This window comes from Cicer arietinum, chromosome 1 (assembly GCF_000331145.2).
Source record: "Cicer arietinum cultivar CDC Frontier isolate Library 1 chromosome 1, Cicar.CDCFrontier_v2.0, whole genome shotgun sequence".
NCBI lineage: Eukaryota > Viridiplantae > Streptophyta > Magnoliopsida > Fabales > Fabaceae > Cicer > Cicer arietinum.
This window is the reverse complement of record NC_021160.2, coordinates 51,832,898-51,843,923: the sequence shown is the minus strand read 5'-3', so window position 1 is coordinate 51,843,923 and position 11,026 is coordinate 51,832,898. Positions and strand designations below refer to the sequence as shown.

At 29.2% G+C, this 11,026-nt stretch overlaps 2 protein-coding genes across 3 annotated transcripts in view; one reads left to right on the top strand and one right to left on the bottom strand.

The window, feature by feature from the left end:
* Positions 1-1,451: 1,451 nt before the first annotated feature.
* LOC101492121 (zinc finger A20 and AN1 domain-containing stress-associated protein 8-like) lies at positions 1,452-4,029 on the bottom strand. Of its 2 annotated transcripts, XM_012716271.3 has the most exons (3): positions 3,890-4,029; positions 3,672-3,747; positions 1,452-2,356 (listed from the first exon to the last, which is right to left on the bottom strand). In XM_012716271.3, the coding sequence occupies exon 3, from the start codon at positions 2,339-2,341 to the stop codon at positions 1,823-1,825; it is 519 nt and encodes a 172-aa protein (XP_012571725.1). In that variant the 5' UTR covers positions 2,342-2,356; positions 3,672-3,747; positions 3,890-4,029; the 3' UTR covers positions 1,452-1,822. The 2 variants fall into 2 exon arrangements, with proteins under 2 accessions (XP_012571725.1, XP_073222902.1); XM_073366801.1 differs by lacking the exon at positions 3,672-3,747 and having other exon boundaries at positions 3,890-4,027.
* Positions 4,030-10,260: 6,231 nt separating this feature from the next.
* Positions 10,261-11,026, top strand: part of LOC101492796 (zinc transporter ZTP29) — a 5,174-nt gene continuing 4,408 nt past the window's right edge. Inside the window, exon 1 of the mRNA XM_004486896.4 lies at positions 10,261-10,460. Coding sequence (XP_004486953.1) covers positions 10,397-10,460 — 64 coding nt within the window. The 5' untranslated portion in view covers positions 10,261-10,396. The remainder of the gene's footprint in view (positions 10,461-11,026) is intronic.

Sequence of the window (11,026 nt, the reverse complement as noted above, 5' to 3'; positions counted from 1 at the left end):
GGCATTCCTGTTGTGTTGATAGAGAGTTAATTTGCATTGTGATGTGGTAGCTGCTATTAGGGGATGAGTCATAATTTCAAATCATATGCAGTATCAAGGGGTTTGATTAATGAGATTTTGATTGTATCATTTACGTTGGATTTTTATGAGGTTATAATGGTGAAATAACCTCACCTAAAAACAGGTGAAAAACCTTCTGTTTGGGATAATTGGACCCAGTTTTGTATGATTCTTCGCTTGTAAAAAAAAAATTAAACTTTGTTAATGTTTATAGAGAAGTTTTGTTTTTTGGCCCCAAATAATCATGGCATTTCATTCATTAAGGTGTGTTTGGTTCAATATAAGATATGGGGGATTTTAATGGAAGAGAATCTAAGACATGTTTTTCCAAATCTCACCAAATCAAAAGGAGAACAAAAATCACTTGATGAATGATTTTGTTTCCTTCTCCTCTTCTTCTAAAATTTGAATAAAATACATCTTTTTAAAAATATTTTTCCTCTCTCCTCCCTTTCAACCATACACACCCTAGGAAAATGTTTGCGAAGAAGTTTGGCAAGAATAAAGCATGACCCAATTTGATTGGCTATCCACCCATGGTTTCCAAGCAGGACCCAATTTGATTGGCTATCCACACATGGTTTCCGCTAAACACGTATTCATCTGTTTCAAGTTTTCTTTTTAAACTTCCAAGTGTTCATTCGTGTGTTTCGTTGTCATGCTTCTTTGTAATATATAGCATAGCACTTTCATTAGATATAACGAAGTAATACATGGTGGACATTGATAATAAACTTGTTGTGAGTTGCTTTGGGCACTACCTCGTAAAAAACTCAAGGTGAGACTCCCTAATAATAGAAGTATGGCACCCGAATCAGAGCTGTCTTCTTTTGGGTTGTTAACATGATCAACTACAACCTCGCAATCCACCTAAAATTTCATATAAATTTTATATAAGCTATTTTTAAAAGTTATTTTGAAGAGCTAAGATTTTTACTTGCATAAGTGATTGTTTAGTAGAATAAACTAAATTAACTATCAAAAAGTCCTCTTTATACACAAAGTCTTCTTAAGATGGGACTATAAATACTTTTGCAATATATTGTTATGAAGGGCGTATATTACAGTATATGAGTGACCTGCACAACTTTTCCTTTACAATACGTATATATACACTCTTCCCATGTCAGTCACAGTTGCAGTTTAATCCTGTTACTCTCACGTAAATCTCACTTCTACAATTTTTCTTTTGAAATCAGCAACAATAACTCCATTACTCAATACGAGTTCAAGCAGTTGATTCCAAAACTATATTTACCGATTCTCAAATCCTTATTGCTATATATTACCAGTTTTCTTTTTTGGTTTCTTTAAGATATACCCAACTTTAAAAATTTAATGCTTTGAAAATAGTAAGCCCAATAAATTGCTACCTAAAAGAAAATCAATCATAATGAAAACCATACTCATATACAATCTACTCATGTCTATGGATCTTTCTGAAATCAACTGTCAATTGCACATACCATTTTGACATGTACTATTACAGAGATAGATAGGGAACAGAATATACGCCTTATAATGCTGACACCACCAACTTCCACCAAACTAGCAGAGATTTAAAGACTTAAAAACACTGGGGCATATATTTTAGCCAATCACATGAAATGCAGTCTCTCTAACTGCAGAGATAATACTCCAAGTCCCCCATCACATAACAAAATAATAAGAACACCATTAAAATATGCAGGAAACTCGGATCATCTCATGATGACATTGAGCATAACAGCATCTTGAAACATGAAACTTTAAGACACCAAATCTATATCTTGTCAAGCTTCTCAGCCTTGACAACCGGGTTTGCTTTAGCTATCGCATCCCGCCCAGCAGTGCGGTAATCAAAAGGACAATTATGCTTGTCAGAGTAGCGATGTGCGGCGCAGAAAAGGTTACCACATCGACAATTAAATCCTGTCAAACCAACCCGCTTATTGCAGTTGCTGCACCGTTTAGGACCATCCTTGGGCTTCATCTCCACAATCTCCTCTGAGCCAGAAGCAACTAGCGGTTGTGCAGATATGGTATTGGGTTCCATTGAATTAACTGAGATATCCACATCTGCAGTGATAGCAGGTTCAATTCCACTGCTGCTTGATGACCCATTCATAATGTTCCCAATGGAAGATGCTGCAAGCGTGGCCTGCTCCTGTTTCAGCATCATGTCTTTGTGGCACTTAGAACACATGTTCATGGTAGCTGCACTTCCAAAAAATCCACAGTTGTTGATGCACAACATAGGACCTTCTGGAGGTGCTTCGCATCCAGTCTGGTCATGGTCCATCTCTTTTCAAATTCCCTGCACCAAAGAAATTTAAAAAACCATCTAAACATCAATCAATCACAAAATTAATAACAAATGTCCTTCGGAGCATATACAGTGTCCAATTATGCATATTATCCAATTAATACATATATATAGCATAAATGTTAAATATCAGCAACCTTTCCAGGTAATTATACTTAAATAAGCCAAATGAAGCTTGGGTCAATACTCAATACATGAGCTCTTAAACAAGGAAAGGGTAGAGGAATAGTGTCTTGACGATCTATTCAAGCATGCATATGAAAAAGCTCATGTACACAGATAATTCTCAGTTTCTGGAGTCAAAACTTGGTTCTAGCAAAAACAAGGGAAAAAAGAGGAATGGAACTCTGTAAAAGAACACTGTGATCAGTCTGCTACTCTACCTCAAATAAACAAGATGCTAATAAACAAGATGCTGAAAGTAGTTGGGAAAAATAATATACCACGAACTTTTCATAAACTAATATAGACTGCCTTCCATCACAAACACAAAATCAGCCTTATACAATTAGTGAGGGATGGTTAAATTCATCAAATTCATCAAACAACGCATTGGGAAGCACAAGGAAAAAATACACGGTAGAAGAATACTAAGCAAATGCTACACCCAACTGACCCAAGTTAAAAGATATCAATGAAATGATCACTAGAAAATAAGCCCAAGATCTTATACGATAATGGAGAACAGCGAAATATCCTCATGTTTGTTGTGTACCCATGCACCTGTTTGGTTCATCCATTGGATCACAAACCTTCTCAGATCATATAAAATAAAATATTTATTGTATCCTTCTCTCTATTACCAAAATAGACCATACATGCATATAAAAATTAGTACTAGGTTAGCTGCTTCAAAATAAATCATCACTATATTTTTTTGTAATTTAGAACTATTTCCAATGATAATAAAAAATAAAAAAAGACATACAGATCCGTCAGAACCTTATTATACCAAAACAACATTAAAATCAAGATCATTTGAAAAATTTAATTTCATGGAAATGAGAACATTAAAAAAAACATCTACCAGTTACCTAACATGAAAGAAAAAGTTTGATCAAAACTTCATAACATAAACACAACAATAACAAGTCCAAATAAATTTGAATTTTTAATTATCAGTAACGGCAATCAGGAAATAGAAGCCACAATTCAAATTTTCAAACACCAACACGCAAACACGGAATCGAGTCCCATAAATCTGTACATGTATAACCTATAATCTAAAAAATTTCCTTCAACCTCAAAACTAAATCATTAAAAAGAAAAATACAAAAATATGATCCACCGCGCGAATATATCTAACCTTATATCAGATAAAATCAAGTAAAAAATTCCTTCCGGCCGATCTACAAGATCAGAATCGTATTCGAATAATAATCCTGTATTTACCAAGTGGAAACAAAAAATAAAGAGAAATGAATGATTAAATAATAAAAAAATAAATGAAACTAACAATTACAACAACAAAAACAAGCTAATGAAAATAAAAAACGGAAGATGATACGGAAATGGAACCCTAACCTTTGAAGATTTGGGATCGACGAATAGAGAGAGAAAGCAAAGACGGAGAAGGAGGAGAGAGAAAGAAATGGAAAGGAGTGCTGTCAGTATCTGTTTCTCTCTCCTAATTTTTTTTGCGTTCGAAAAGGCTTTCTGTCCTTGTGTTGCCAACGAACGCTCTTTACTGATTGGAGGCGACGTGGGAGATGGTTATTGGGTGTGAGTTTTATTGTGTATTTCCGATATTGTCCCATGAGGAATTTCTATTACCGGTTTTGTCAGCGTAGAAGTGTTTGGGAGACATGGGCATGATGGTCCACCTAACTACTCATTTATTATTGGGTGCTTGTAATGTTTAAATGGAAGATTTGGTGAGGGTGGTGAGTGTGAATGAAGGTTAATCATGCGCCAAAAGAAAAAAAACACTTCTAACTTTGTCAAATTTTAATACGAGAGACACTATACGATTTTGATCTTTTATTAATATTTTTTCTCTTTTTATTTAATAATATTAAATGACAAAAGAACACTAACTCATAAGAGTTGTTCTTGTATCATTATAAGACTAAACGAATAGTTTTGAAACATACACACACAAAAATCACTTGTTTCAAACATCAATAAAAAATAAAATTAGCTTTTTATTATTATTAAAAAAAAATTGTCTAAGTACCATACACTTGATCTTTTGATCATGCAAGATTTACTCTAGTTCATGATGTACTTTACATGTATGATGTTAATTTTTCATATCCAAATAACACATTTGAACTTTAATTTAGTAATTGTGATATAGATGTAATATCATCTCTATTTTCTCTTTTTATTTATCTTTTCAATTTATTTTAATTTTAAAATGTATTAAAAAGATTTGGCTCTAGAAAATGTCATATTATTATATTTATATTCCAAAAACAATTCTAGAATAAGGTGAAACATTGGCATTTTAACTCAAAGGATAAGTATTTAAATATTTTCGTGAATAGTTATAAAATAATTATTAATGTTACTCTGGTTAATTATAATTTCTCTATTTTTTCCTTAAAAAAATGAGGCAGAAAAATTATAAAGATGATATTTTATAAGAAAAATAAGGAAATGTCAATTTATTTTAAGCAAAAATAAAGTATAAATACATCAAATAATTAACCTAACATTTTTATTATGCTGACATCTAAACATATCACATATAATTTGCAACACTAACTTAATACTAAATACATTTTAGGATCACAGGGAAGTTGCACTTTTAATTTTCACCAAATTGTGTTTTTCAATTAAAGCATGTCACTTATACAAATCACCACATTAAAAAAAAAAAAACGGAATGAATTTTAAGTAACTCTACATCCTTACATAAGTGATGGCTTATATGGCACACAATTTTGTATCGACAGAAAAAATTAACGCATGTGTTCGATTTGCATAATTATTAAAAAGAGTAAGCAACTTAGCCATTTAGAAAATCACATGATTGTGATTTTCAAAGTAAGTTTAAGAGTGCAAACAAGGGGGTGATTTATAAATTATCATTAATTTCAATTTTTAAGTAATGTGAAATTTTTTGGTGTACTGAAATAATAGTCCTAAAGAATTTGTCAACATTCGTATTCAGTAGAGACAAGGTTCGATTCTCATAAACAACACCAAAAATCTAGGAAAGACTAAGGAAGATGGTCAAGTTGCAGACTAATAGGTAGTACTTCGTCTTTGGAGACGGTCGTGGCACCTGGAAGTACTCCGACATTCAAGTTAGTATAAGATTGAGTGGGAGTAAAAGTCATGAATAAATTGTGTTTAATTTATGCACAATTGCTTTCTTTATAGTATTATTGAGCGTTATTGGAGTAATAACAATCATATATTCGACAAAATTCCTATTGCGACTCTCTCCCATGTTATTTTCTATCAGTTGAGATTAAGGTTTGGTCAAAGGAAAATTGTTGTAGATGTTATTGAGATTCGATGAGTTAGTCCTTATGCTAAACACGAACTAAATCTAAGTGTGTATTTTTGACGATATGAGCTTTGATCCATTTTGAAACAGAATACACATTTTCTCTCATTTGTTTTCCTTTTAAATGGTAAATTGTAAAAATTCTTAGAATGACAATCTCTTCTTCAAACTCTTGATCATATGTTTAAGCAATTTGAAACTCTACGCCAACACATTCCAACATTAAAAAAAGCATAAGTTCTAAATCTTATTTTTAAGTAAGATGTGTTGAAGATGCTGTTATTATGTGTTGAATTGTAGGATTTGAATGTTTATTAAATATTAATATTAAAAAATTATAAATAAATGATAGTGAAGGTTAAGGTAGACTACTTTCATTTTGTCAAAAAAAAAGTTGACTATTTTCATAGTTGGTTGGTCTATCGTGATTAACTAGTGATTAAAAATCATTTAAAATTTTTATAAAGACTAACAAAACTACTTGAAACTGTTATTTTGTATTTTATAAATAAAACAATAATTTGATTAATGTAAAAATAAATAAAAAATAATATATTTTTAAAATTCAATTCATGAAATTGTCATCAATAAGTGTAGTCTTAAACACAGATTAGAAAATCATTAACTTATAGTTTTAAACATTTGTTCAAGGAGAACCGAAACCACTTTAGAATTTCCCATAATTCCATTATGAACGCACTTTAGACCGAACTATAAAACATATCCCACAGAGCCGTTGGAAGACTGCATAGCCCATTGCACTGACAAACAACGAAGAAAAAGAGAAAGAGTAGGAGACAAGCAAAATGACCTGTATCCTGTATACATGGGTCCCACTTCCAACCATTAAAGCATAGAGACGTTGCAATTCCAACGTATACATAACATTATTATTAAATTTTTAATTCATCAACCAGGATTAAGTGCAAAAATAATATTAATCAATTTCAATAAGGTTGAACCTATAAATTGGCGAGCATTCTTATTCTTCCACATCACAAGCTAATTAGTCTTCATTCTTTAAACTTGTCCATTTTATTTGCTAATCAATTTTGAAAAATGGCACACATTAGTAACTGCGTCATGAGCAGAGTAATATTGTTGATGGTGTTGATTGTGGGGCTTTTGATGGCTGCTGAGGCTAGGATACAAGATGGCGAGTTCACTCAAACTGCGCCAGCTCCAGCCCCTTCTATGGACGCTGGAGCTGGATTTTTGATTACTTATTCGGGAACATTTGTTTGTTCTTCGATTATTCTATCTCTATCTGCTCTTCTCTCACATTAGATTGACTTATTACATTAATCATTCTACATTTTTTTCTTTATAGGATTCAATTATTCTATTTTCTTCTTAAGATTCAATTCTCTTAATTTATTTGAGTAGGAAGTGATGATTAGTAAATGGTCAGTGCATTTTTTTTACGGAAATGGAGAGTGTATTTTGATTGTCATTATTTTTTTCCATTATAATTGTATTATTATATCGTAATCTTCCCCCTAATTATTGGTTAGGGTGTTATTCATTATTTCAATTTTATATATTTACTTGTGGTTTTAAATCTCTCTTTTCCGGTTAAAATTTCCTCTCTAGGCTTCTACACATTCGAGTAATGTCTCCCTTTCTTAATATTTGTTGATTAAATCATTAAGATAGAAAATTAGACTAATCATAAATATTTAATGCAAATAGTTGGAGTTCTGTGCTTTAATGTTGTAAATTATGAAGTATGAAGTTCGATTCTTACTTATTAATATAAAAAAAATATTTCATTTAATTTTAATTATAAGTAAAAGTGAATGTAAGAAAAAAAAATTAATCTACCAATATCGACATTATTTCAAAAAATATCTTTATATTAATTTTTTTAATGTTGTGACAAATAATTAGTGATAAATTAATAATTTTATTTCTCTTTCACATTATTTTTTAAAAAAAATTGATAACTAAAATCAAGAAAATTAAATGCATTTAACTAAAATCCTTAATAAATGTAAAAAACTAAAGATGAATATTTTTCTTATAATTAAGAGATACTCCCTTATCATCAAGAACGATTAAGGCAACTTTAAATTTGTTTTCAGTTTTTCGTTTAAAACCAATTTCAATTTAATTAAACCCGTCTATTTAAGAAAAATTATTGTTTGTGTCGATTGATTCTCAACAAGCTGGTTAGGAAAATTATTTTTTTAACGGAAATTTAAATGTTTTAAACTTGTTAGGAAAATAAATTTGCACGTGATTCATTTACAAATAGTTTATTTTATGAACTGTGACTAACTCTTTCAAGAGCATTACTTTATAAAATGAGTAACTTCTCTTAGCTTTAAACACTTTTCATATCTTATCTAACTCAGGCAATCAAAATTAAAGCCGGCAATTAAGTTGTAAAGTTTTTCTAAAAAAATTATATATTAAGCGTTTTAATATTAAATCTCTATTGAAATAATTTTTTAAAGTTTTAATTTATTATTTTTTATAGTTCTAAGTGAAAGGACTTATAAATCTAATGTTTTGATAATTTATGATTTTTATTGAAATTTTTTAAAATTAATTTTTTCCAGAAAAAAAAGAAAATTTTTTGAAAAAAAAAAAGAAAATTTTATCTTTCAGAAAAAAACCAAAAATATTTATCAATTTTTTTTTCTAAAAAAGTGGACTCATAATAGACCACTGAAGCTAATAATAAGTGAAACTAATAATTATATTTAAAAGACACTCAAGGCACCATTTTAGCTGAGAAATAAATGCAACACAAACGATACATGAGATCTTAGATATCATGGTTGCATATGTTAATTGTTTTATACAATCGATACACGATAGTTTAATTATTGTTTTAAGAGAACTAAATTTTCACAAACAATTTATACATGATAGTTTAATTATTATTTTAAGAGAACTAAATTTTCACAAACAATCTACATTTGTGGATAAGTGCATATACATAAATGATAAATCCGAATCACCTTCATTGCAAAAAAAAAAAAATCCGAATCACCTCATCTAATTGCTCACTATGATTTTAGATTTTTTAATTATAAAAATGATATATTTATTTGATTTGAATTGTATAGATAACAATAACAAATCGGACCAAAAATAAGAAAAACATTAAAAAATGAAGAAAATTACTTTCACTATGTACAAAATTTTGAAAATAATAATACAATAAAAATAAAATACAAATATTTTTCATTAGAAGTCAAAAATAAAATAAAAAAGTTGAAAACCAAACACGGCTTACAGTCACGGATGAAGAATTTTTCTTTTGCCTGAGTTTTTTAGGGCATGATTTTTTTTACTTTTTTCCCAATGAATTGGGATATGCCATCAGCCATCAAGTTGCAGCCATGTTTTTTCTTTTTCTTTTTTGATGAATAGTTGCAGCCAATCTTGATAATTCTTCAATCCATAAAAATAACAATTCATTGCACTACATATAATATCAAAGCTAATTTTCTTTGACCTTTCGTCAAAATAAAAAAAAAACTTTTCTTTGACAAAATATCGAAACTAATTACAAAAAAAATATTAATATGGAAAGTAATATAAAATAAATAACTTAAATTATATATTTCATTAAAATTTAATTAATTAAAGATTTTTTATTTTAACTCAATGATTTTTAAAATTTTATTTTTATGAATAATTTTAATGTATTGATAATATTAAATTTTTTATATTGACTAAACATGACAATTAAATTCTAAAATAAAATTCCGAAACTTTAACTCCACGCAATTATTTCTTAAGTTTAATTTAATAATGAAAGTAAAATGCACTTCCCATGCATTTTATTCACAATATAAAATAGTGGTAATTGAGTTGCATTACATCACTTAATTGACAACACGTGATTTTGAATAGAACTGAAAAATGTTAATTATTATGATAAAAGTTACCAAAGACAAAAAAATATACTTTTTTTTTTTTAATTAGTTTGACTATTTCAATCTACTAATTTAATACATTGTGAATTTTGTCGACTTAAAAATTTAACTTCCGTGATTTTTATTAAAAATTTCTCTCTATATAATATTATTCAATATAAAAATATAAAACAAATATCATGAATACGTAATTGCAAATATTATTTTAATTTTCAACCATATGAATGTTTCTCTTTCAACTAAATTATCACAATACATTAAATTTATATTTGAATATCGGCTAAAACAATTTATTTGTATTTAATATGTACAATACTTCGGATAAAATTATCTTCAGCTAAAATATATTATTAGTTTTCTGTGTTTTTTGGTCCTACTATTTTTCTATTTTTGTTGTTGTCAACAATTACAAAACTAATGTTTTTTAAGACTGCCAATTTTCTACTTAAAAAAATTGAGAGCAATCAACTGCACAGTCAAAACCTAAATAAGAAAAAATTAATATATTAATTAAAAAAATAAATATAGCTGCGTTCTTGGCTTAAAGGCAGAGTTGAGTAGGTGTTGGTATGAGCAAGCACTTCTGGTTGTAAAAAAAAAAAAAAAGAAATCACAATTAAGAAATTGTGTGTGATTTTCAATTGCGCCTGAGAACTCTGACCTAACACCGTCGAGGCCATGGATTCTCAGGTGATGGTAGCTCTTGCTCTTTCACTTGTTGGTGGTCTCAGCACTTCCCTCGGTATATCTATCTCTCTCTCTCTGCAACTTCATTTCACTTATTCGGATTCTGCATTTTCAATTTCAATTTATACTCTGTTGCTTCGCGCCTTCTTTCTCCATCATTGCATAATTTTAACTGTTATATTATCCACTTTATCTACTTTCACTCGTTTACCTTCATTTTTAGTGTTGAATGAGTGAAAATCTCTAGCATCAGTTTTTTTTGTTTGTATCCTCCACACTTCTAGTGTTCGTGTGGTAAACCATACTTTACACTGTTTTAAGCCTTTTGCCCAGTGTTTTTGTAGAGAATGAGATGCATATTATTAATATATTTTAATTTTGAGATTATTGTAAAGAGATGAAAAGGATTTGAAGAATTAATCAAAGTCCTCCAAAATCCTTCTCCGAGACACATCTTGTGTTCCCCCAATTTAGGGGGATTATGTATTATGAAGAAAATTAAACCCTTAGTTCAATGGAGATTTATGTTCTACATTTGATATATATATATATATATATATATATATATATATATATATATATATTTAAAAGAGAGTGTGAAAGAAAAATATATATATATCC

What these genes read in the sequence shown, in the direction of transcription:
- LOC101492121 (XM_012716271.3), bottom strand. Translation starts at nt 2,341, where the DNA reads ATGGACCATGACCAGACTGGATGCGAAGCACCTCCAGAAGGTCCTATG.